General features: G+C 29.7%; 2 protein-coding genes across 11 annotated transcripts; one reads left to right on the top strand and one right to left on the bottom strand.

The window, feature by feature from the left end:
• The first annotated feature begins 1,070 nt into the window (after positions 1-1,070).
• On the top strand, positions 1,071-13,496 carry LOC129288770 (putative respiratory burst oxidase homolog protein H). Of its 2 annotated transcripts, none has more exons than XM_054925502.1 (15): positions 1,071-1,271; positions 8,336-8,719; positions 8,814-8,979; positions 9,434-9,482; positions 9,575-9,688; positions 9,776-10,585; positions 11,179-11,274; positions 11,355-11,470; positions 11,567-11,669; positions 12,066-12,154; positions 12,233-12,392; positions 12,622-12,756; positions 12,862-12,990; positions 13,090-13,168; positions 13,242-13,496. In XM_054925502.1, the coding sequence occupies exons 1-15, from the start codon at positions 1,130-1,132 to the stop codon at positions 13,349-13,351; spliced, it is 2,682 nt and encodes an 893-aa protein (XP_054781477.1). In that variant the 5' UTR covers positions 1,071-1,129; the 3' UTR covers positions 13,352-13,496. The 2 variants fall into 2 exon arrangements, with proteins under 2 accessions (XP_054781477.1, XP_054781479.1); XM_054925504.1 differs by lacking the exon at positions 1,071-1,271 and adding an exon at positions 7,650-7,979.
• Positions 13,497-18,539: 5,043 nt separating this feature from the next.
• Positions 18,540-22,834, bottom strand: LOC129289561 (WUSCHEL-related homeobox 3-like). Of its 9 annotated transcripts, none has more exons than XM_054926343.1 (5): positions 21,479-22,822; positions 21,178-21,370; positions 20,996-21,069; positions 19,640-20,028; positions 18,540-18,983 (listed from the first exon to the last, which is right to left on the bottom strand). In XM_054926343.1, the coding sequence occupies exons 3-5, from the start codon at positions 21,027-21,029 to the stop codon at positions 18,747-18,749; spliced, it is 660 nt and encodes a 219-aa protein (XP_054782318.1). In that variant the 5' UTR covers positions 21,030-21,069; positions 21,178-21,370; positions 21,479-22,822; the 3' UTR covers positions 18,540-18,746. The 9 variants fall into 9 exon arrangements, with proteins under 9 accessions (XP_054782318.1, XP_054782317.1, XP_054782314.1 ...); XM_054926342.1 differs by having other exon boundaries at positions 21,178-21,367; XM_054926339.1 differs by having other exon boundaries at positions 21,178-21,645; positions 22,387-22,822.
• Positions 22,835-27,549: the final 4,715 nt, after the last annotated feature.

Below are 27,549 nucleotides of genomic sequence, written 5' to 3'. Positions count from 1 at the left end.
TGTTAACTTCATCGTCAAAGACAAGAGGGAGTACATTATACAGTAATTAATCTATTTTTTTCTTAGAAATGCCATTAAAACTTAATGTTGGTAAATTGTAATTAATAAAAAGAGGGGAGAGTGTCTAGTGAATGATATGTCTGAAAAATATCTTATATTTAGTTCTTAGTGTCAAATTGTCAAATAATCAGCCCGATAATCATGTTAATAGAAAATTAAATATCCACTTATGCGTTGGATGAAGTCCAAAAAATGAACCTTGTAGACGTACAATGTGGCTTGTTATGATTTTTTTTCTTTGACACCAACCACCTAAAATGAGAGAGAAGCTCTACGGCAATTTATATAATGTACATATATATATATATATATATATATATCTATATATTCTTTAGTTCTTATTATAAAGTATCTTTAACACCTCATTGAAATTAATGAGAGAGGTAATTAAATTATTAATTTTGTCTAAAAATAAAATATACTTTTAATTTTACCCTAATTTAAAATAAAATTTTATAAATTTATTTTATATTCTCCCTCATAATTAATGATTTTAAATGGAGGTAACATTAGAAAAATATATAATTAATATCACATTAAACGTTTTATATTAAGGACAATTTTTTTTTAAAAAAGGTGGCGTATATTAGGGACCAGAGGAAGTAATTAAATATAAAAACATAAGACTTTTTTTTATAAATATATAAACATGGTGCGTATATATATTGTAATTATTATGGTGACTTTAGAGTTGAGAAGGCTCAAATCATTATAAAGAAGAGACTCTCTCTCTCTCTCTCTCTCTCTCTCTCTCTCTCTCTCTCTCTCTCACTCACATGTATATTTATGGCTTGTGTCTCAAAGGTCAGATGAAATATTTTAAACAAATAGAATGAGAAATGTGATTTTTTTTTTACTTGAATTTTTTTTTATGATACTAAAAATAAGAAATCACAAATAAAAAAATAATTATATGACTAAATATTTATAATATATATTTCAACTTAATTCTTTACCGTCTACCGTGCCTTGACTATAAATAAGAGAAAGGGCACAACACTGTCTCTTGCACCAACTCTTCTTCCTCAACCGCAGTGCAGGCGGAGGTAATACTCCCACAAACACAGCCATGGCCTCGCCGTCGCCGCCGGTTTCCAGTGCCTCTGTATCTTCTCCGACGACACCACAACCGTCAACCGTTTCATCCCTTAGCGAATCGATCACCATACTCGCTGCAGAAGGAAGAGAAGTAACAGAAAATAACCCAGCAGGTTAGCAACAGTTTATGTTTTGTAGATACTGATGATGATTGATATATGTGCTTCATATCTGGTTAACTTAACTCGAGCATTATTTATGAGTTCTCATTCTGCATCTTATAATAATAATAATAATAATACGTTGATACGATAATGATGTCTGAATCTGAATCGTCCCCTCTTATTGCTATATGAGAAGATTGAGACATGCTTTAGAATTTAGACAAGCCAGATCTGTGAATGAAGAATATCTGTGTGTGTGTGTGCCCATGTCGGGTGATCGCTTTCGAGTAGTGATGGCCCCCACCATTACATGAGTGTGCTTCGTTGATTCGTTCTTTGAAAGAGTTTTAGTCCAAATTTTATTAAATAATTAATTACTATTAGATAATATTGACTTATCAGTTTCTTCATCGTGTGATGTATTATGACTGGTCTAGTTATTATCAAATCAAATCGTATATACCTTTATTATTATTGTTAATTATTTTAAATGGAAACTGCAACTTTATTGACTAAATGAAAAAAACCAAAATTTTCAAAAGTGATTAATAATCAAAACTATCATCATCCACCATCTCTTAGCTAGCCAAGGGCGTCGTGGTTGATCAACGCACGCGCAACTGAAAACATTTTTAACAAATGCATTTAGGAAAGGCCAGGGGTGATATATATATCATGAGGAGAATGTTGGTACTAATTATTTTTTTCAGGTTAAATACTAAATTAGTCATTAAACTATATATGTCTAAGAACACATGGGATTTTAAATTCAATTTTGGTGAAAATGGCATAATTTGATCCATATTATTAATAAAAGTTAACTTTGTTTATTAATCAAAAAATGACAAAAACATATATAAAAATTTATAGAAAAAGGTAAGAAAATTATGATAAATGATCAAAAAATTACAAACAATAACTCAAAAAAATACAAAAACAAGACTAAGAAAATTTTATTGATTCTTTTTGATAATTTTTTATATCTTTTTTTTATCATTTTCTAATCAACTTACGATCAATCAAAGTTAACTTTTTTTTTAATTGTAGGGACCAAATTGTATTATTTTTAAAGTTGAAGAAAAATATTATATTTAAAATGAGTTTAAAATCTTAAACACTTTTGGACTTATTATTTAAGGAATCAATCTGCTCTTTTACCCATTTTTTGTTAAAAGATCTTTCACCTATAATGTCAAAAATAAAATAATTTTCACTTTTGGCAATGATTATCATAGACCTCAAAAGTAAAAAAGTTTTTCCTTTTATTGAGACTTTGAAAAATTGTTACCAAAAGTTAATGTAGATCAACCCACATAAAGTCATTGTCAAAAAAACAAAAGAACCCACATTAATAAGTCATGTATAAATGTGAATGAGGAAGATTTGTTAGATAAGCACTACATGAGTAAACTGGCGCGCGTGTGTGTGTTGTACATAATATTTAAATGAGTGAAAAAAAAAAGGCTCACAATGTAGGGATAAAATTGACCCCACAAAAAATGAAAATTACCAAAATAAAAATATAATAAATATCAAGTTGTTTTTTTTTTTTGTGTGCCTTTTCTGTTAATATATTGTTCCCCGAGATAAGCACGTGGCTTATAATTTATAAAAGTTTAGATCAAGTGATGAGGCTTAAAAAATATTTTTGTCCGAAGTCCCAGAAGGATTAATCTATATAACATGTGCCGCACTAACAACCAGATCGATATGCATAATAGTTTTTTTTTTTTTAAAAAAAGAAGAAGATAAAGAAGAAGGGAAAAAATAATTTTGTGTAGATATATCGTGTCTTGCCGCCAAATATAATTGTCATTGCTGGCCAAAAAAATACATAGCTGTCATTAATTTTGACTTTTTTGCTAAATGGATCATTTTCAAATTAATATATCCATGTCTTACATCTCTCTCTAAATGAGGTTTTAAATTTGATTCATACAAGTAACTTATATATATGGATTAATCAATAAAAAGAAACTAATTAAATTGACTCCACTTAGCTACTTTGCTGAATACTTGTGTAGATATCATTTGCAGATCCATGTGTGTACATGTCTATCACAACGCGTGCTAGAGAGACATGTGCTTACTGCCAAGTTGCAAATTAAAAAAATGCACACGGCACCACATTTGTCTACTTATATATTGTTTCTCCATATATTATTTGAAGACAGCTATGCATGAAGATCATTGTTTTTCCCCCACATGTTATGTCAAATCATATTATGTCTTTTAAAATATAGTACATGTTTGGTTAGATAAATATAATAATAAAATTTAATTGGATTTAGATGAAATCCAATTTCATGAATTTTTACTCATTCAGCCTAAATCCAAATACTACATAATCTAAACACAAAGAGATTAATTGATGGTTGATTCCTTTTTAAGAAAGCACTTATAATCTTCAAGTTGCTTTCAAGATAATTCAAACTAACACTAAACCCTACATCGATTGGTAAAAGTCCACTTCAATTATTATAGTTCAATAACTTTTTTGATAAAAGCTATCAACACATGAAACATGCTACTTGTTAGTTGTTACCAGGTCAGGCCAATTCACATTGATGTGAGGTCATAATAAATAATAATCACACACAGACATACAATAAAGAGTTACCACACACTTCTCTCAAAGAAACTTTCAATATGATATTTTACTTTTGTATTAAAAAAATTAAAATACATAAAATTTTCTTAAACTTTGAAATAGTTATATATAACTTCCTGATTTTTAAAAGTTTAAAATTAACTCCCTAATCTTTAATTTTATTTTTTAAAACCTCCTATTATTATTTATTTTTTTCATGAGGATTAAAATGTTATTCAATTAAAAAAATTATTAAATAAAAAATTTTATTGTGTAACTATTTATAATAAATTTTTTTATATTTTTTGGATAGTTGAGATATTTATAATAAAAAATTATTATTATCATTATATAAAATTTTAAATATTTATATTTATATTAGTTTTATTCATGTTTTTTGTTATTAATAGTGGATGATTTCATTGTTTTAAAAGATAAATTTTTATTTATTTTTTATGTTAGATTAATGTAATGCACATGACTAAAATATTTAAAATTTTAAATATTAATGTGTTAGATAAATTTTAAAATTTATATAATATTTAAAATTTAAATATTGTAGCCATGTGCATTACATTAATCCAAAGAAAATAAATAAAAAATTATCTTTTAAAACAATAGAATTATGCACCATTGATAACAAAAAAATATGGATAAAATTAATATAAACATAAATATTTAAAATTTTATACAGTGATAATAATATTTTTTTTATTATTAATGCCTCAACTATTCAAAAAATATAAAAAATTTATTATAAATAATTATACAATATAATATTTTTGTTTAATAAGGTTTTTTAATTGAATGACATTTTAACCCTCATGAAAAAATAATATAATTAATAATAGAGAATTTTAAAAAATAAAATTAGAGATTAAGGGAGTTAATTTTAAATTTTTAAAGATAAAAAGAGTTATATGCAACTATCTCAAGATTCTGGAGAGTTTTATATATTTTAGCAGAAAAATAATTTACATTTAACGATCTATTATGCTTTTTATAAGTTGAAACCAGCTGTTAGCTACAAACAAAAAAGTTGCCTGTTTAAATAAATCATCAAATTAAAACATTTGTGGCTACAAGCAGAAGTTCAATGGTTATAGGAAAATATTCCAAAAGCTCGTGCCCAACTAATCATTATCTTCATTTCCTGTTCTATATAATTTATCTGTACGTATTTTATATGAAGAAAAACCTTTCAAGCTTCTTTTTCATTAATGAAAGTATCCCTTATATTCTATTTTATATATAACTAGATTTGAGCATTGTCACATTTAATAAAAAGTAGCTCTCTTAAATACATTTTCTACATCTCTTAAACTTTAAATATAAACAAGCTTAGGTATTGCTTCCACAAAATTCCAAAATTTTCCTTTTATTTCCAACAATTAATTATAACTGTTTTCGCCCTTAATACCAAAATTTAAAAATTTCCATGCTAATCATTGGATTAACACTTATTTGAAAAGAAAACCACAATTTTTTAATTTTTTGGTCGTGGGGTACGTTATTGATATCGTTGATGATTGAAGTTATTTTTTTCTGATTATATATTAATTAAAATGTTATTTTAGAATAGTTTTTGTGCGTGTGTGTGTTTTAGTGATATACTTCGATAATAGTTTGTGTGTGTGCGTGTGTGTGTGTTTTAGTGATATACTTCGATAATAGTTTGTGTGTGTGTGTGTCCCCTGTTGTTTCTCTGGATTGTTTGGCGATGGAATTGAGAAGTTTTGTAAAAGTTATAATGGAATAAATATAATTTGCAAGGAAAAAAGAAAATTGATTTGAAAATCAATCTTTCCCTTGAGCACTTAATCATTGAATTAGCTTTAATAAAATTGATATGGTTAATGGTTGTTAGTGACACATGATATGATACCTAAGTCCCAACCGATAATCATATATTAATTTTATTCGTATAAAGTCTTCCTAGGCATATATATAATATTATGTTATTATATGTATGGAAATAATATACACACGTTTAATTATTTTAATGTTTTAAGATCAGAAAAATGGTAGCAACATTCGTCAAACATTTGATGAAGAGAATGCTTTCCACTTTTCAGGTCAGTCATGTGCATATACATGGTCCACTACAAAATTTCATTATTAATTCCATCAATGATCAATAGTGTCTTGGGTCCCCAAAAAAAAATTCAATAATGTCAATCCACAATTGATGAGATTGATAATAAATATATATGTTGGCAAAAAAATGATGCGATTGATAAATGGAAAATTTTCATTTTCATATTTATAGTATTTTATAAATTTTAAGTTAAAAATCTTATTATTCGCAACAATTTTTAAAGTCACTATCAATTTTTAAATATTTATTTAACACTATTTTTTGTGAATAAATATAATAATTCCTTGAAAACATCTATAAAAATGACCATAACTTTATATTGTTTTTTTTAATTTATAGAATCTGATCCATTAAGGAATGTTTTAACTTTTAAGGTGTTTGTTTGTGTTATTTTTTAATTCAATATAATCAATAATAAATAATTTAAAAATTTCTAAAAAATAAAAAAGAAAGTTCTCTTGACCTGATCATATTATATAATTTATTAAAAATATTTTTATCTAAAATTGATAAAATATATAACTAATAAGGCTACCTAAGACATAAAGACATCGTAAAAAGTACCACAACACAAATCAAGACAATATTGAAAGAAATCTCCTTCATTTTTTTAAAATCCTCCTCATTTTCTATATTGAAATTAAAACTAGGTTGGTGGTAGTTTAGGATAAACACATCTGAAGTGGTACATTCTTGTATCTAATATCTGTCTTATAGAAATAAATTGATATTCCTTTTACTAGAGTTGGTGACTTAGATGGGTTGGTCTCAATGAGGGACAAGTTTATTTAGTCCGGGCTTAGAATTAATATCAAATATTAAAAATAAATATATAATTAAGTTTGACTCTAACATCTTAGTCTTTAAGTTAGCCCAAATATTTAAATTGTTGAAGAATATTTTATTTTATTTTTAGTTATTTTCATTTTTTACCTCAAAATTAATAAGTATTTTGTAAGCAACATAACATTGTAGTACATCTTTTTGTTCTTACTCTTACTAATGTGAGACCAATATTAAAAAGTAAAAATAAAAGAATATAAAATAACTTCTTGTGTTTTTTTCTTAATGTTTTCAAAAAATATTCAAAACGAATTGTTACTAGAACATTAAAATTTTATGTAAGAGTGTAAAATGCATGAATTGAAAGTTTAAGAGAACGTTTATGACTACCACTAAATGAAAGCTAAAATAAATGTTAATTTAATTTTATTAATAATAAAAAAATTTCAGCCATTTAAATTAAAACCATTCAGTTTTAATTTTATTTAAATACTCTAAATAAGCTCAAACTAAAGAAAAGTTTATAAACTTTCAAACTCAGCCTGATATTTTTTATATTTATTTAAATTAGCCTATAAAATTTAACTTGAATTAATAGATCTACCTTCCACACTGCTTGTGTTTATTCTATTTCTACACAATCATGCTGTCTGTATTGTTCCTTTTTTATTTTTTTGGAATAAAAATGAGATCTGAAATCATGCATTCACAAATAAATTACATATAAGATCCTACAAATCGCTAACTTCTTTCACCCTCCTCCATCTTTCTAATCTCAACATTGAAACTTGAAAGAAACTCTCCTTCATTAAAAAAGAAAAAAAAAAAGGGTACTCCTTAATTTTCTATTTTAAAATTAAGTCGATGGTTGTTGGTAGGTGTAGGATCAGCACATCTGAGGTCTGTTATCGTAGATTCATGTGCCTAATATCTGTATCCGTTTTGTCTTGTAGAAATAAATTAATATTCCTTCCACATGCTTCAGGTGCTAATTCTATTTCTGGCTCTGCACAATCATGCACTCTGCTTCTTGTTTTTTCTTTTTTTTTTTTGAATAAAGATGAAATAATTCATTCACCAAGAAATTACATATAAAGATCCTATAAATTGCAAACTTCTTTCACCCTCTTCCATCTTCCATCTTTCTAGCCTCCTCCATCTTTCTAACCCAAAGGTGGAGGATGGTTGAAGATGCAATTCTGACCTGACATGTTCTGAGCAAATCAGGCTAATTGCTTATTGTTTTGTATGTATATGACTTCCTTTTGAATTACTATTACCTGTTTCTCATTAACAGCCTGCAAATTGTTTTTCATGTTTCATGGACATATTTGGCCGTCCTACACCTAACAACCTTCTTCCCATTTGGCCGTCCGTCCATAAAGTTTTCGACTTGTTTGGTTCCCGGGAAAAATAAGAATGACACACACAAAGCTCTAGAATTTGGTGTTGGCATCGGTATCCATTATTATTTTTATTATTAGCATTAGCTAACATACATACGACATTTCGACCATTTCATCTCTCAGAAGAGATTTCTCTGACCTTTGTTTTACCCATTCAACCACACGTCTAGTTTTAACTTCTAATCAATGTCGTCAGAAAAGGAAATGCTGCGTCCAGATTCATCCCAATGGGCTCTTGAAAGTATCCAGATTGATCGGATGGCGGATTTGCCTGAAAACGAGCAAGCTCAGAGCGCAATGGCGTCAGAATGTGACAATGAGGCCGAGCCGGAGGCAAAGACGATTGGCAATATCGATGACAATAACAATGGAGGTCTAAGGAATAGACATGTGGGTCAAGGAAATAGTGCAAAGATGGGGAGGTTACAATCAGGAGCATCAAGAGGACTTAGAGGTTTACGGTTTCTTGATAGGACAGTCACAGGAAAGGAACAAGATGCATGGAACGCAATTGAGAAGCGTTTTTCTCAACATGCTGCTGATGGGAAGCTCTCAAGGGACAAATTTGGAGCTTGTATTGGTACGTGTTTACCTGTTTCTGATATTTAATGGGATCTGAGTTCTCATTAGAGACGACGTTTGAACTACGATATTTATATAACTATGTTTCACAGGGATGGGAGCAGAATCAAAGGATTTTGCAGGAGAACTGTTTGATGCTTTAGCAAGACGAAGGCATATACATGCTGAAAATGGGATTACTCTGGATAAACTCAAAGTGTTCTGGGAGGACATGACCAATAAGGACCTTGAATCCAGACTTCAGGTGTTCTTTGACATGTAAGATCACTTCTTCACTACCTATTTATTAATCCCAAAAATGGAGTCTCCTTTTTCTTTCAAATTGACAGTATCAATTTCAAAGGAAACAAATGTAAAGTGCGTAAGCCACACACACACACACTCAAATTCTTATATTTATGTATTGATATCTTATGCAATACACAGTGGGTGTCTTTGTAAATCTCGTCCCCCGTAACACCTGGTTTAATTTAGTCAATTTTATTGGCTTACTTCAGAAGCAATTGGTACATTTATGTACCTAAAATGTATAGAAGCAGTGAATGATGTAATGTTGAGCTATAGAAATGTCTGCATATAATGCTTTCATTACATAATCTGATGACAAACATTTAATGAGGTGTTTTTTATTTGTGTGATAAAACATTTTTTAAGTCAGACCATAATCCTGGAAGTATAATTTTATGTGATAAACTTTGCTCTTATTGTTCAGGTGTGACAAGAACGGGGATGGAAGACTATCGGAAGAAGAGGTTAAGCAGGTGAAGACAAATATCCCGTAAAGTCTGAGTTCTTTAACATCTTCCACTCCCATTGTTAAATAAATCATAAATTTGTTGCTATTCTGTAAAAGGTTATAATGTTGAGCGCCTCAGCAAATAAGCTAGGAAATCTCAAAAAACAAGCTTCAGTGTATGCATCTTTGATCATGGAAGAGCTAGACCCAGATCATAATGGATATATAGAGGTTAGAACATCTTAACTTTCACGTTTCTTAGCAAACCAAATAGCATCTTATCCTGGTATCCTTCTCAGTAGCTCCGTGTTGAAACAGATGTGGCAGCTTGAAACTTTGCTCAGGGAAATGGTGAGTACTGAAGATAATCCCAAAGTCATTGGCAAGAGAGCCCAGACTTTGGCGAGAGCTATGATACCAAGTCAATACCGAACACCTGTAAGCAAGTTTTTTCATAAAGCGACGGAGTTTGTATACGAGAACTGGAAGAAAATATGGGTCATCACACTCTGGTCGGCCATCAACTTGGGGCTTTTCATCTGGAAGTTCCTTCAATACAAAAATAGAGGAGCGTATGAAGTTATGGGTTATTGTGTCTGCTTTGCAAAGGGTGGTGCTGAGACTCTCAAGTTCAACATGGCTCTTATTGTCCTTACCATGTGCAGAAGAACTCTAACAAACCTCAGAGAATCATTTCTTAGTAGGATCATCCCTTTTGATGAGAACATAAACTTTCACAAGTTGATTGCACTAGGTGTAGTTGTAGGGACCCTTATTCACGTATTGATGCATGTAACTTGTGACTTTCCAAGACTTATATCATGCCCACATTCAAAGTTCATGAGTATACTTGGCCCAGGATTTAGCTTCAAGCAGCCTACTTACCTGGACTTGGTTAAGAGTACTCCTGGAGTAACTGGAATTTTGATGGTCATAATTATGGCCTTTACCTTCACACTGGCAACACATAATTTCAGAAGAAGTGTTGTAAAATTGCCCTCCCCATTTCATCATTTGGCTGGATTCAATGCATTCTGGTATGCACATCATTTGCTGATTCTGGTGTATATACTACTAGTCATACATGGCTACTTTCTATTTCTCACCAAGGATTGGCAGAAGAAGACGGTAAGTGCTGCTCTAACAATTTTCTCATTTGAAGTCCCAACAACCTACACAATAATGGCCTATGTGTTTGCTTGAATATATAGTGTTTCTGAATTAGCAATGTAGCTAGATTTTATTACAATACTAAGGTAGTTCCATAGGTGATAGTTATCAGATTTTAAATGATATGACACATTGAGAAACTTCTTTGCAAGATTTTGTCTTATTCTAAGTTGCAAGAAGAATCCTTTTGTTACGCAGTTAATGAAGAATCAACAAGCAAACATTTGAACGACTGCACTTTATTTTATTTTATTTTGGAAATGAGCATGAGAAGACCTAGAATGACCTGAAACATCTTCATGTTCATAATTTTGTTGGTGTGTCTAGTCACTGACTTCTCATTTTCACCAAATGAATCTGCAACACCCAGACTCAGATTTCAATTATTCAAAAGTTTGTTCTAAATGCAACTCCACAGCTTCAAATTTCAATTGTAAACTGATTTTTATTTGTATTTGTTCCCGATAGCATGTCTGTATCAAGGCATTCTGATCGGCAAAGATCTTTGAACATTTATAAGCTCATCAGTTCCACCATCTTTCTCTTTGCAGACTTGGATGTACCTCATAGTTCCGGTAGTATTCTATGCTTTAGAGAGAATACATCCACTTTTAAGGGGTAAAGATCACCGTGTAAGAGTAATTAAGGTGTGTGCTAACAACTTCTTCTCCCAATTTTTTTTTTAATCATAATGTGGGGAGGTGATCTTACTGCTTGAAAATGTCAGGCAATAATATATTCAGGAAATGTGCTAGCACTGTACATGACCAAACCTTCAGGATTCAAGTACAAAAGTGGCATGTACCTTTTTGTAAAGTGTCCAGACATATCAAGTTTTGAATGGTAACTAATGACAGTATTTTGTTGTTATTACTCAGTAAACTGATTTTTCCATAATGTCATTTTGATTAAGACGCTCCAATTTTCTCCATTTTTCAGGCATCCTTTCTCCATCACCTCTGCACCTGGAGATGACTACTTGAGTGTCCATATACGAACCTTGGGAGATTGGACTACAGAGCTTAGAAACAGATTTTCACAGGTGATGTTTACTATCATTTATTTGCAATCAATCAGAAAAAACATTTTGAAACATTCCATGATGAGGCACCAAAATGGCCACATGGTGCTTTGTAATGGCATGCTGTAGTGACGGCTAGATATTTTATTGCTATATTAGTTGTACGTTAGGCTAAATCAATCATCTCTTATGACTATTTCTTAACAATCTTGATGTGAAAAACGATATGTTGTTCTCGAACTTGGGAGGATTAAATCTCAATTTGTTCAAGCTGTGAGATAATTTATCTTCAGAAGCCTGAAATCTTAATTTATTCTAATTTATTTGACTGAAGTGTGAACGTTAGCCATTTGTTCGATTGGCTTTTAAATAACAATTTTGTTAAGCAACTAGTTGGGCTAAGACCAAAAAATGCAGGTTTGTGAGATCCAGAATACAAGAAAGGGAAGCCTTACGAGGATGGAAACAAGAGCAAACGTTAACTATGATCAATCAGCAGCAGTAAGGTAGATAAAACCTCTTAGTTCTTAAGCTACTAATTGATATAGTGATTGAAATTAGTTTTGCTCCTTTTAATTCCTTAGATATCCCAAGATCCTCATTAAAGGACCCTATGGAGCCCCAGCACAAAACTACAAAAAGTATGACGTGCTCTTGCTTATAGGTCTGGGAATTGGGGCCACGCCAATGATCAGTATTCTCAAAGATCTCCTCAACCACATCAAACCAGAAAAACCTGAGCCTGTGAGTAGTCCAGTTTTTACACTATTGCTATCAGATTGTCTAATAAAAACATTTCATATGGATTTTTGTTTCTTACAACTCAGCAGCAGCATGGCATCAATAACTCTTTGGAAAAAGTGCTTCCTTATATTATATTTTCAGGAAGGAACCTAAAAGAAGACAGCTAAGTAATTTTACATGAATTTTTTTCCTTCCTTTTAATTAAAGTATATATATTCTCTATCTGCAGGACTCCTCTCAACACAGTTCACCAGATGATCAAAAATATCCAGAAAGAGCGTACTTCTACTGGGTGACAAGAGAGCAGGCTTCTTTTGAGTGGTTCAAAGGAGTCATGGATGATATTGCAGAATATGACCACAATGTGAGATTGAAAGCTAAACAAACATAATTTATTTTTAGTTGAGTTGTCTCCATGTCGTAACATTTCACTGTGTAATAATTTTGTGTGCATCTTTGAATGTTACAGCATATAATCGAAATGCACAACTACTTGACTAGTGTTCATGAAGAAGGCGATGCTCGGTCAGCCCTTATTGCCATGGTGCAGAAACTGCAGCATGCTAAAAATGGAGTTGATGTAGTTTCAGAAAGCAGGGTGATGATTCAGTACTAATTAAGCATGAACCTTTAACTACATAGAAACCAGTACAGCACTATTGACCTTTGCATTTTTCTCCTGTTCCAATATGCTCAGATAAGAACTCATTTTGCAAGGCCCAACTGGAAAAAAGTATTCTCTGGACTAGCAAGCACACACGAGAATTCTCGAATAGGTATGCAAAGATTCTGATTCATTATTCATGAAATCCTAAAGAATGTTCAGATTTTGACTGTTTGTTGATGTAGGTGTATTCTACTGTGGTAGTCCTACTCTCACCAACACATTGAAGACCCTTTGCCAAGAGTTCAGTTTAGTCTCATCCACACGTTTTACCTTTCACAAGGAGAACTTCTAGAGGTGCAGCACATAGTTTCAATCATGAATTATGTTTTAATTTTGTCTCTCTGCTTCACTGGAAGGGGGAAAAAGTACATTTGGGTACATAGAATAATGGAACCAAGATTTTGCAAAAATGAATCTCTCTCTCCTCTTTTGTCTTATTCACTCTAACTAGATCTCTGCAAATTTGTGTCGGTAGTGAAACAAGACATCAAAATTATTTTAGGGAACAAAATAAAAATTGACACATGAACAGCATGTATTTTGCAGGCGCGTTATTTAATGGCCACAAGTTGCATTAACAATATTGATCAGTGAAATGAATGATGAACAGGACAGTTTACTTTTAAGCGTTCACTTTCAAATCGGATGCAGTAACTTTAAGCGCATATAGGAGAAAGACAGGGAGGAGCATGAATTTGAATCTCCTTTTCTAAATTGAATCCATATAAGTAATCACTGAGCTAAAATAAATTTCATGCAGAATTTGTGTCAATCCCTTTAGCCAACTTCATATAATAAATGAGTTTTTATTGTTGTTGGATCTGTTTGAATATACAATCACATTGTTGTAGAAAATTTAAGTCATGATTCGTGAAAGTAAGGCTTACATGAGATTATAATCCTTCGTTTGAATGAGAAGAAAAATTGAAAAAAAAGAAAATGAAAATGAGAGAAAACTAAAAAGAAAAAGTCATTACCCTTCGTGCTTGGATGGATAGGAGAAAATTTAGAAGAAAAGTTATATCCTCCCTTATTTTCCTGTCTAGTTTTCTTTCTTCCCATGTTTTCTCTCCATCCAGACAAAGCATAAGAGAATTCCATATTTTTTTCCTCTCCTTTTCACTCAATTCATAGAAATGCAGTAGTTTGGTGGTAGATCTTCCACCTGAAAGGGTCTTGACCTGACTCATCCTAATTAGTTTGGACTCTGTTAAGGTCTCCTCAACTTAATGTAGGGCAGTCCCGCACTGAAAAAAAATGTAAATCTCCGGCTCTGCAATTCTGTGTGGGTAGTAAAATAAAGCCATTTTGATTGAGAGAACAAAATATAAAGATGGACACATGAGTGGCATATATTTTGCAGAAACGTTACTTATTGGCCACACCCTGCATTAACAACATTGATGAGTGGCATGAACGATGAACATGACAGTTTAGTGGTTACTTTAAAGAATAGATGGTTTTGCTCACAGTAACTCACTCAGAATAGTCCATGTCAATCACCATTAAAGCTGACCCCCCATGTCCTTAAAGTCCATTCCTTTGCGTCACCAAGCTTTTAATCTTCAAGTGCACGATATGAAAGCAACTCGATATTGATGAACAAACGAATACCCAGTACACGTATGAGCTTTAAGGCTCTACCAGGAAGGAACCATATTGGTAGATAAATTATTGATGGCTAGTTATATACATAATTTATCATTCAATTAGAGCCAAGGACTAATTTGATCAATAATGGAACTGAGAACAATATCATGCTGTGACAGCAAACAAGTGCCCGTCTAAAATCAATTTTAGATGTCAAAACCATAATTTCATGAAAATATGTCTAAACATTCATATTAAATGTTAAAATCAATTATAAATTTAAAATTATATTTTTTTAAAAAAATCCAAACACCTATTGTACATGTCAAAATTAATTTGTCATAAAAAACTATTGCTTTTGACTGAATGTCCATTAGAAAAAAATTGATTAATGCAATTGATTTTGAATCTGATTAATGAGATGTTATGTGGTATAGAATTAATTTATAAAATTGACTAATAAGATTGATTTTAATTAAAATTGAAAAGCAGAATTGAAAATAAAATAAAATCATGGTTTGTGAGAATATAACTCAATATTGATGAATAAACGAATACCTAGTACACGTATGAGCTTTAAGGCTCTACCAGGAAGGGACCACAGTGATAGATAAATTATTGATGGTTGGTTATATACACATTTATCATTCAATTAGAGCCAACGACTAATTTGATCAATAATGGTACTGAGAATCATAATATGCTGTGACAGCAAATAAGTGCCGGTATGGATAGTCTCTAAAATCAATTTTAGAGATTAAAATCATAATTTCATAAAAATATATCTAAACACCCCTATTAAATGTTACAATCAATTATAAATCTAAAACTATGTTTTTTTGAAAATATTCAAATACCTATTATACATGTCAAAATTAATTTATCATAAAAAACCATTGCTTTTGATTGGATATCTATTAGAAAAAATTGATTAATGTAATTGATTTTGAATATAAATAATGAGATGTTATATGATATATAATTAATTTATAATATTGACTAATAAAATTGATTTTAATCAGAATTGAAATCAAGTAAACCATGGTTTGTGAAAATATAACCAAACACCCATATTATATGTTAAAATTAATTATAAATTTAAAGTCATATTTTTTTAAAACTATCCAAACACTCATTATACATGTCAAAATCAATTATGAATCCATAATCATTTTATTAAAAAATATTCAAATACTCTCATATAAGCCTAAAGTAATTATGAATACAAAACCATGGTTATATTATGAGCTAGTATTAGCTTCTTTTCAATTTATTTTTTCAATTATAATTTTCTAAAAATTTATCCAAATATCATATAAATTATTTTACAAATCATATTTTTTTATCCATAATTGATTTTGACATATACATAAATATATTTGAATATTTTTTTAAGAAAATCATTGTTTGGACATATATAGGTGTTTAGATATTTTTAACAACAATATAATTTATTATTAAAAACCATTTGCCAAACTTAATGGTTTTTTATTAATTAGTGCCTGTTTAGATGTACAAATTATCATAAGATACATTGTTTTTTAAAATTAAAATATTAATAAAGTTGTATATAATATTATTAATTTTTTCAACTTTATTCAACAAATAAAATATATTATTTAAATTATATATCCAATTAATTATAGAAATTTAAATTATAGTAATATTAATAATTTAATGCATGTAAAAAATAAATCAATATATCTAAGTTCAAATAGATTTAGTCAAAGAGAAAGACATAATTCTAGATGTGTAAATTACAATAAAATTGAACCTATTTGGATGGTTTAAATTAAAATCAATTTTAGATATATAAATTATAATAAAGGACATGATTCTACATATATTTTTAAATTTGTTTTTGAAAACTATATATAATTATACATAATTTATTTCCTAATATTATTTAAATTTTAAAATTACTTTTTTTAAAAAAATCTGCATGATGGACCGAGATTGCACAGCTGCCATTACATTGTAAATGACTGAACTCCCTCTATTTGTCACATAGAAAAGAAAATAATCGTATAACACGATTTACGAAAATTAATTAATTATAATAATTATGTATGAAAACAAAAAATAGACTAAAATACCTATGTATTTAATCAAAATAAAGTTGCATTAAATGTGTCTCGTGAATAAAGATTATGGTTTTATAAGAGATAATTTAAAAAAATTATAATAAATATTTATTGAAATATGTAATTTTATTTATAAAAAAACAAAACAAAAAATTACAGTTTCTTTAACGAATGAACTAATATATAGTTCTCACATGTCGGTGATGTTATATTAGCAGCTTGAGAAAATGTAACTTGCACAATAACCTTAGAGCAAGTTGTTGTTGTTCTCGTTCTTATCATCATCATCATCATCATCATCATTATTTTGCCCAAAGTCTTTGAGCAAGTTATCAACACATTGAAAAGGAGATATCAGTATTTTGACTTTTGAGGAGACCACAACTGTAAAGATGAAATTAATTACACGGTGGCATCAAATATAATTTTGCAGAGTGAAAATTAGAAAGCAAACATTTTATTTGATTGAAATCTTATAGGAAGCGCAGGCATATAGTTATTTCTAATGCATTTTTGGTAAATACTGGCACAATGTGCTTCTTCCAATGCTAGTTTAATCAGCATAAATTAAAGGGAGAATATACATATTTTTTTTGAAAGAATTTAATTTAATATCTAACAAGAATGTTGAACAGATTAATACTTGTTAAAACAATAATTTCTCTTATTAATTTATTTATATTTCCTTGTTAGAAATATTTATTAAATATTAAATTCTTTTAGGGATCTTTTGTTAATATTCTCCCTAAATTTGGACTATAAATATGTTACATATAGATAGGTATTAACAAATAACTCTTAAAAGGCATTAATGAGAATTAGGCATTTTAATATTTTGGTGTTTGTCATCAATATCCTGTAATCTCTAATTGTCATTTTCCCAATGAACTATGTTGCCAACTACTAAACTATTATCCTTTTCTGTCATATCACAAATCTATGGTCTTTTAGTGTCAATTTCTCTCTGCGGTTCTTCTCCGTAAATTTCACAATTACAGATTGGTTCCAACAAGGCAGCAACCCAAAAACAAAAAAAGGCTTGAACATGACCGAATGTACGATCAGCAATGAGAGAGAGAGAGAGAGAGAGAGAGAGGAAGGTATAAACATTTGTTTTTTATAATATCGTTCATGTTTTATTATCATTGTTTAAGAATTATAATTTTCTATTAAGTTTACATAAAGACACAAAAATTATTTTTTATCATTAAAGCAAACATGAAGAGAATTTTTTTTATGTTACACGCATAAATTTTTTTTTTCTACGTTGCTCCCATGAAAAAACAAATAAATACTGGCGAGACACACATTTAAGTTAATCGCCTCTGTTTATCAAGCTCTGGAGCAATTCATGCCACAAATGAAATGAGTAAATCATATTCACACCGTATCAACTTTGTATGGTTTACTTCGTGGGTGCGTATCTTGACACTTCAATATCAAAGGACATCAACTTAAACTTACTAACCATACTCCAAGACGTCATTAGTTGCATCTTCTTTTTTTAAGAATACAAATTAACATAACTTCTTTTTATATCACCGTCCAATTAAATTAAATTCAAATATTGTTATGTCCAATTGAGAGTAGCTTCTCAAAATATTTTACACATTTACACAAACTTAAACTCGACAGTGTTTAAATAATCGTAACCCTTTCTACTAAAAACGTTTGTTGACATAAATTAACATTACTTGGACAATGCTTATTGTATCTTCTATATGCGTGTACTTCTAAAAGCACAACGTAAAATTTGCGTTTCAGGTTATATGTAACGTTATATAATAATAAATCTTTCAAATCAGGTACCGACAAACGTTAACCGAGGAGAATGTTGTGCATATTTCTACAATATAATCTAAACGGTGAATGGTTTTATCATGTTTTGAAAAGCCATGGCTCGAGGCCCTACGTACAATACAAGACCAAGGTCTGCAAGTAAATAGTACATTATCATAGATTCCTAAAAGGGGCGAGAGAGAGAGAGAGAGATCATTAGCTTCTTCACTGTGATCAGAGTTCTAGGTTTAAGGGGTCTTCTCTGAGTTTGGAGGATGCGGTTGGAAACAGGTCAAGAGTCTTGAGAGGCCGGCTTGTGCAACATGAGGATGCTTCATTAACATCGACAAAACTCCAACAATTCATCATACCATAGTTGTAAAGTGATGACGTACTCGTTGTTTTATCCACCTCACTTTGTTGGTTCTGCGCAATCTTCCATGTCTCTGATGATGTCTCTCCTGCTTCTCCCTGAACATATCAAATTAAGAAATAAGTCCAAAAGAAGAAGTACAACTTTGAGACTTCATGCTTCAACCTGGAAAATATGTGACTTTCAATACAAAGACTTCAACCCTCAATCCCTCCATTTTCTTTGCCCTCTACTTCACAATCAGAATTGTACTATATATTGTGATCCGGGAAGAACATGTACTTTAACATGCACCTGTACCGTCCAACATGACAGAATAATTCAAATAATATCCGTACCCTACATGTTTTATTGTATTATACCATTTTTGTATGGTAATTGAGGATGTAATCATGTTAACCCAGAAGTCCAAGCCCCGAGTGCCTTTTGTGCCTTCCAACATTGTTTTAATTTTTAAACCATAATATGTACAATATATGTATCTATATTCAATTTTATGAGCGTAAAAATATTCAAATTGCACAAAAATGGATATAAAACATGAATAAAATATACTGGCACCATGATACAAAACATGCAACAGGATTTAGCAAGAAAATGTAATTTAAAATGGCGTGTTATATCAATTATAAGTGTTGCACATTACTATGACGTATTGGTGCTTTGCAGGTCTCTTGTGTTATGCTTCTTAATTAGATTCCAATATAGAGAAGAGCAGAATAAGTACAATAACCAACAGTAAAATGAAGATTACCTGAGAAAGCAAGATGGCTGGGTTATAAAAAGAAACTTGTTGGGCAGAAGAACCAAGAGAAGAATCAAAGCCACCAAAAAACCAACGATGAGTCTTATCCTGATTAATCACCTGGCATTGGTGGACTAGCATCTGATGTTGCTGCTGCTGCTGCTGTTGCAGTTGTTGTAGTTGGAGCTGCTTGTTTAGTTTCCTCCTGAGCTTCTGCCTATCCCTGGCCTTGTGATTCTGAAACCAGTAGAACACATTCTTTCCTTCAATCCTACCATAGAAACAAAGGTGAGTTGTAATGTGTTGGATTTGGGAGGCACTAGGAGTTCTAATCCCACTCCTGTACAGTTCCTCCAAAATCATCAGCTGCTCTGGGGTTGGACTCCATCTTGATGAGCCTGCTTTTGACATTGCTTCTCTTCAGATTGTTGGTTCAGTTCTTGAGAGAATAAGGGTATGGAAATGGAATGGATATATATATAGAGGGGCACAAAATAAAGATACAGTAAGGTAGGTAGGTATATTGAACTTTTTGTACATTCGTAGGTGTGAAGTAGAATAAGTCATTAAGTCATTATTTTATATAATAGAAATTGAATTAATGTGAATATTCAATTATTTCTGGCTTACAAGAATTTTTTATTTAGGACTCGCCTGTGGTAATAGATTAATAAACAGGCTTACAAGATTACTTTGTTGAAAAAAAATTTATAAAAGTGAAATGATAATGATAATTTTTCTTAGCATGGACTATTGAAGAGATTACATTAATGCCCATAAAGTATTTTAGACCCTAAATATAAAAATAAATAAAATAAAAAAGAATTTAAGATCCAACTAATGGAATAGGGCAAAATAATCTGTGAATACAAATAAATTGCTTACAGTGCCAAGGACAACATGTTAAAATATATAAAGATTGCAGCAAAAATGACTTTTCAACCTATGTCACTCAGTGAGCAAAATTTCTCTAGGTAGGGTCACGGCTCTGATATTTTATCAGATGAAACAATAAGAAAATTTATTCTACTTTTAAATCACAAAATTCTTAGAGTCTTGTGCCATCTAAAAGACATCAAATAAAAACATTATTTTTTTTAAAAGCATCTATGCTTTAATTTGAGAAGGATATTCAACATATATATTTAATAAACTTGAAACTGAACATTCAAATATGGATATAGAATGAGAGAGTTCTATGCGCATATCTTATTATTTTAACGTGTCTTATCATATAAATAAAATGTAATATGTGAATTATGACCTATCATTCCAAAGCATTTATGAACTTCAAGGAATAGACAAAAAGGAAAGAGATGGAGCAGGACAGAAAATGCAGTGGTGAATGAGATTGGTGAAAAGTACAAGTCTCATGCCCATGTTCCTTTTGGAGGAGCATTCAAGTGAGGTTCCAGTCCGTGCACAGAGAGACACAGGATCTGAAATGAGATAATAAGTCATTGAATTGAAGGGGGGAAATAACGATTATGGGTGGTGCATGTGTCATCATGACCTTATTATTAACTTGTCAAGAATGAACAACATACTTATCTCAGAAACAGGGTTCACTGCAAATTTGGTCAACAAATCCTTGCTGTCCCCTTCAGCACGTGATCGGCACCTGTCATTGGCTATCGCAGGAGATACTATTTGCTCCCGTGTTGCTCTAGCAATTAAAAAGAACTTCAAACATGCCAGATTCCTTAACTAGCTATTGGTGATAACGTATCTTGCATTCTGCTATACAAAAATAGGAATAAAAACGTAATTTTATCAGTATATGTGAAGAAGGTAACCATAAGCTCAACATGGAGGTTAAGCATATTGGAGGTGTCTTAAGGACCCAACCAGAGAGAAAGAAGATTGAGAATAGTCCTAAACAGGATATGCAATTAACATGAGTCCTCTGCAGTTTCGACATTCTTGTGCCTTCAATAAAGCGTTGTCCTCTCTTTTTTAAGCAAAAACTTTGAAGCTCATGTGATGGACAGCAACACGTTCTGTATGGTCTTATGCTTATCAATCAACAGATAAACACTTAGTGAGGGATAGATCCATCAATTAAAAACTAATAAGCACTAATCAAAAGGTCTATAAATGTGTGGGTTATGAACCTAAGGCCAAACGTGCGACCTTAAGATAGGACAAAATATCCAATAGAAAGCAATTGAAAACAATTCATTTTTTAATAATAAATATTTTTAGGGGGAAAAACTCTTAAGAGGTTAGAAAGTTTTTTTTTTTTTTGGGGACCTGGAAGAGCTTTGAAAGTTAGAAACATAAAGAATGAAGAAAAAGAGGGAAGGAAAGTGGAGACAGAGCGGTACTGGTGGTCCCACATGTCAGCCTTTTTTTTTTCCATAAAAAATATTCATCTCTACATTAGTCTTAAATTGGTTCCAGACATGAAGGATGAAGCCAATTCAAACCCTGACAAGTATGATGATGGAGGATGGTATTTGCTTCCGGTATGCCTCCAGAAACTAAGAAAATCGCTAGACACATAAATTGCCCTAGCTAGCCAAAAAGCGATGAAATTTCTTTCTTGTGTTTTCACACAGTAAAAAGCTCTAAAATTTTCATAAGGGGCCATGAATTTAAGCCATGGCTAGTCACTAGCCACATGCAATTGCCAGTGAGACAAATTATCAAACAGTTCATCTGCATTCTTTCTCATCAAGATTTGGTAAACCCCTAACCACACCATGTTAGCGCACAGCAAAATCATCAAAGGGCAATGATAAGAACTGGCGTACCATAGGAGAGACCAGGCAAGATGGCAAGTCATTCCACAGTAACAGGCGGGGAGAGTGGGGTCTGTTCAGTGTGTGTGGAAGAGAATGCATCGCAATAGCATTAGCATAGTCCTGAGATCTGACAAAACCTGAGAACGCAAGCAGCCTCGGAACAGTTACAGAGTCCATAAATGCATGCTTCAGAGAGTCCAATGAGTTGTCCGTTTCGGGTTTTGTGTGCGTGGGGGCTTGTCTTCTTCATCTTCGTCTCTCTCCGGTAACATTCCTTGCGATATTATATAGTATACATCTAAACCCTTCGATTTGTAACTCGACAGACTGTTGGGTGAAGTCAACCACGACCCGCAAGTATATCTGCTGCTTTATCCTTTTCCCTTGTGGTTATTGTTTCAGAACGTCATCGCCTTGGGAGAGTCGCTTGTGTGACAATTGACATTCCATGTACACAAATTTTGTTTGCATTCCACGTACACCTATCGCTTCCAAATAAAATTGCGTTTCATTCACCACATTCTGTATGTGCTCGCTGGATTCAAATTGTAAACACTCCCAATTATATTTCATATAAATGTGAAAGTAGCTTTTTTTTAAAAAAAATTGCAAACAGTTATTTTCTTGTTAGAATATAATTGACTGTTAAATATAAACACCTCTGCACATAAGTACGTGAAACTTTATTCACTATATTGTGAAAAATTAAAGTATTTTTTTTGTTCCTATAAAAAAATGACACGTTTCCTTTTTTCCTTAACCTCTTTATCATGAAAAGTAAACGCAGCGTCGATGAGGTCATGGCATGGCAGGATATATGTAAGCCGCAGCAAGTGTTACTATGATTGTAAAATATTGATTTTTATCCTTTTTTTTAAACTAAGTTTTCAAGCAGATCGATATCCTATGCTTCTAAAGGCGTGTATGATTTATGCTGCTATGCATGTATTCGGTATGCTTTGGCTTAAGTTGACAACTAAAAATTCCAATAATTTGTGTTTTTGCACTATTTTATTTCAAGTTTTATGTTTAATCCAAATAACTATAGTAGATTTTGAGCTGAGTCTTTCCTTTTCTATTATAATTAGTTTTATTTAACTGTAATTAGTTTCTTTTTACCATGATATGATGATTAGAATGATTAATTCTTAATTATCATGGTAATAAGTTATTTTATTGTCAAGTCTATTTAATCGCATTCATTAATACAAGAGTGAATTTGAAAAAATAATTTCAAAATGTACTGAGTTTCACATTTTGGATCAAGTTTAACTGAAAAAATGCTTTATAATTGAAATCGTAAAAAGTACATATCTTTATAATGACTAAATAAATATGTCTCAAACAGTGACTCATGCAGCTACTATCTCAGATTGTGAAACTGTGAATAACTTATTACAAATAATAAATATATTAAATTAATTTTTGTTCTCGAATTTTTGCCGTTGCTAAAGGATACTTCAAGTTCTTAAAAAAGTATATATCTTTATAATCACTAAATAAATATGTCTCAAAGATTAAGTCATGCTGCTACTATTTTTGATTGTGAAATAGTCAATAACTTATTAGAAATAATAAATATATTATATTAATTTAATGACATTGAATCCAACTGTCTCTTTTTTTTCATGTTGTGAAGATTTTTTTTTCCCCATGAGATTTTGAATTCTCGTTGTGTATTAGTTCTGTGTCTGGGGTTTAGATTATACACGGTACTGCTATGTTTTTAATCTCCATAAATTATACCACCAACTAGGCAACTAGTAGTTCCTGTACGTTGTTTCAACGGATATAAATGCTTGTATATACTTACAGTTACAGCACCATTAAATTCATGCACCGTCTGATTAAAAGAGATTAATTCATATCGAATGAAGAGAGTACATATAATCTTTTTTTTTTTTGGCCAGACATATAATCATATATGAATATATGATACTCCCACTGGTGTTAAATACATGACCATTTTCCACATTTTTTATCCTAAATATATAACCGTTTACGAAGTATGAAAGAGGCAAAATTTATTAGTTATTTTTAAATATATCCCTATCAAATAATGTTAAGTAGGTGGGAAAATAAAATCTAGAAAGTATCTCAAATTTGTCAATGAAATTGAATAAAGGTAGATTTGGAAAAGGGAAATATTTTTTTAAGAGAATAAGTTTATTAGCTACTACCTTTAACTATATTTTTTGCGTTACAATTATAGGACCGGAAGAAATGTATATGTGTATATGTGTATATTTCTGATGTTATAATTATAGGGGTAAAGTTTTAAAATTTTACTTAGTCATAGATATAAGTTAAAGATATACCACTTTATCCCAATTCATAAAATATTTTTAAAAAAAATTTGGCATTCGAGATATAAAATACTTTGATAAAACACGTTTCATTAATAATAATTTTTAAATATTATTTTGTATTATATTCTCTTTTTTTATTTTTTTTATAAATTAAGTATTAAATGAAAAAAATTTAAAAAATTTATATTTTTATTTAAAAAAATAATATTGTAAAGTATATTTAACAAGCGTTATTATATATATAATTTTATCTAAAAATATATTATAAATTGATAAGGTGGGAATAATAGTTAATTTTTTTTAATATTGCCCCTCTTTAATTACCCTAAGTTGTACTCCCTCAGGTTACAAATATAAAAAAAATCAATTCACACAATTGCTTGAGTATAATAAATATGTTTGAAGTTAAAATTAAATTTGAACTAATTGTTCTTGTAATTAATGGAAACAAGTTCATCTTGTAAAAATAAGCATTGACTTTATGAGAGATAATCTGGGAAAAATGTGATAAATGCTTATTAAAATTTGTAATTTTACTTATAAAAAAATAAAGAAACATGTAATAGTTTCTCTTATATTTGAAAATGGAGGGAGTAGTTCTTAGATACACTATATTATAACAATCATTAATAAGAATAAAGTTGAAAAAATAAATATTTTTGGATTAATATGCATTTTTATCTTTAAACTTTTTTTGAGGAGCACTAGGTACTTGATATTGATAAGTAAATTAATTTTTTTAATTATTTTTTTAGGAAACAAAAATCCTTTCTATTAGTTAGCCATTAATTTTGTTGTTTTCTACTAAAATGCCATATGCATATGGTCCATGTATAGTAACAAGTAAAATTTTTACTATGTATTTTGATGCTAATTTAACCTTGAAGTCCCTTTTTAAGTATGTTAGACGTCTTAAATTTTTGTTAAAATATTAAATATTATTTTTTATAAATGTTCATCCAAAATTTCTAAAATTATTTTTAAAATATTAGCAGTTCAAATGAATTTTTTAGAAATGTACAAATGACTTATAATTTTTTATATACCAATCGTTTTTAGCAATTTTTTTTATCAACTAATGGTTTTCTTTTAAATATTGTACCACCAAATTTAATATTTTAATGTTTTGATATTTTACAATTTTATATTAAAATAAAAGGAATAAACCTCCAAATTAACGAAGAAATATTTTTTTCTTATCTCTTCATTATTTTTTTGTTAAGTAGCTTTTCTTATAGCACATTAATAGAATAGTCAATATTTTTTAAATAAGTATTTTTTATTGATATGTTAGTCCTGATTTGTTATGCTTTTTATTTTACCCTTAACATTATAATGTATAGAGAGTGTTAAATTTAGATGGTACAATATTTTAAAAGAAGATCATTAGTTAATTAAAAAAATTATAAAAATGATATAAAAAATTTAGGAACTTAATCAATATTAAAAGTAGGATTGATATATAAAAGTTACAAGTAATCCATAAATTTTTGAAAAAGTAATTTGAGTTGTTAATATTTTAAAAATAAATTACAAATTTTGTATTAATAATTATAAATAATAATATTTAAATTATTAAATATAAAAAAATGTAATATTTTAACAATATTTATTAAATTTTAAGGTATTCAATACTCTTAAAAAATATTTTTAAAGTGCTCAGTGTTTTTAAAAGAAGAATTCAATGGCAAATTAATACTTCCTCCATCAAAAAATGTAAAGTACTTTTTAAAAGGTTAGATGTTAAAAAATATAAGTCATTTTTAGTCTTTTGAGACGTAATCATTGCCTTTTTTTTTAAAATACCACTATTGATAATGACTTTATATTTATTGTAGAGTGTTTAATAAAAATAAATATAAAAAATAAAATTAATTAAAAATAAATAATTATTTTATTAAGGGATGATATTCAATTAAAAATATTTTATATGAAATCAAACAGTACATGTCACATCAGTAAAACAAAGTTTTTGGCAATTAAAAAATTAGTTCAGAATAAAAATGTCTTATCTATTAATACAATATAAGTTGACCATCACTTCTAAAAAAATTTAAAAATAAAATATTTTTTATAAATTTAAAATATTAATCTCATTTTTTAAGAAGCGTGAAATTAAATAATTTTATTTTTAATTAATACTCAAAGGAGAGTGCATCTTACTAAGATACAAATGGGCCCAGTAGTAAATGAGATGTCTCGGGTTTGCCGGAGCGGAAGGGGATGTCAGAGAAAAATGTGCTTTGAATTTTGATGTTTAAAATAAATAAAAAAACAATGGGGTCGGCTTGTTTTCATGAGGTGGAACGAAGTCCGTGTTTTGGCCGGACAGAAAGCTAAAAAGATGTCATTCTTTTGGAAATGAAAGCAAACTACATTAAAAGGAGGGGGAAAAAATGGAAAGATTACAGCATGAGCGTGTTCACGTGTGTGTGTGTTTTTTTTTTTTTTACACAAAAGAAATCCATCTTGTTGGTTTGATTCTCACTGGAGGTATTCATCTTGCATCCATCTGAATTCCGTTCTTATTATATCAGATCAGATCTTGTCTCAGCACAAAAACAATTAGGATGGGATAAGATGCGTGACGTTCCGTCCTGAATATTATATAAATATAAATATATATTATTTTTTATTTTAAAAATAAATATTAAATATATTAATTATGTTAATATAATTTATACTTATATTATTTATAATTTAAATATGTGATATTCTTATTTAAAATTAAACTTTTTTATATTGATAATTTTAATGATATAGAGTAAGCAATACATGATAATATTCTTTACAATATATTAATTATATTAATATATTTTGTTCTTATGTTTACATATTTAATAATTTTGTTTATGTCGTATCT

Source organism: Prosopis cineraria, unplaced genomic scaffold (assembly GCF_029017545.1).
Source record: "Prosopis cineraria cultivar Desert tree isolate PC_DT_omini unplaced genomic scaffold, ASM2901754v1 PC12, whole genome shotgun sequence".
In the NCBI taxonomy this organism is placed as follows: Eukaryota; Viridiplantae; Streptophyta; class Magnoliopsida; order Fabales; family Fabaceae; genus Prosopis; species Prosopis cineraria.
This window is presented reverse-complemented; position numbering and strand designations above follow the sequence as displayed.

Bases quoted from the DNA above. Each gene is read 5' to 3' on its own strand.
- LOC129288770 (XM_054925502.1), top strand. From the start codon at position 1,130: ATGGCCTCGCCGTCGCCGCCGGTTTCCAGTGCCTCTGTATCTTCTCCG. The intron at 8,720-8,813 runs GTACGTGTTTAC...TATGTTTCACAG, and splicing joins CAAATTTGGAGCTTGTATTG to GGATGGGAGCAGAATCAAAG. The intron at 13,169-13,241 runs GTATGCAAAGAT...TTGTTGATGTAG, and splicing joins ACACGAGAATTCTCGAATAG to GTGTATTCTACTGTGGTAGT.
- LOC129289561 (XM_054926338.1), bottom strand. From the start codon at position 21,029: ATGCTCCTCCAAAAGGAACATGGGCATGAGACTT. The intron at 20,029-20,995 runs GTACTTTTCACC...TGTCAAAAGCAG, and splicing joins GGAACATGGGCATGAGACTT to GCTCATCAAGATGGAGTCCA. The intron at 18,984-19,639 runs GTAATCTTCATT...TGATATGTTCAG, and splicing joins CAGCCATCTTGCTTTCTCAG to GGAGAAGCAGGAGAGACATC.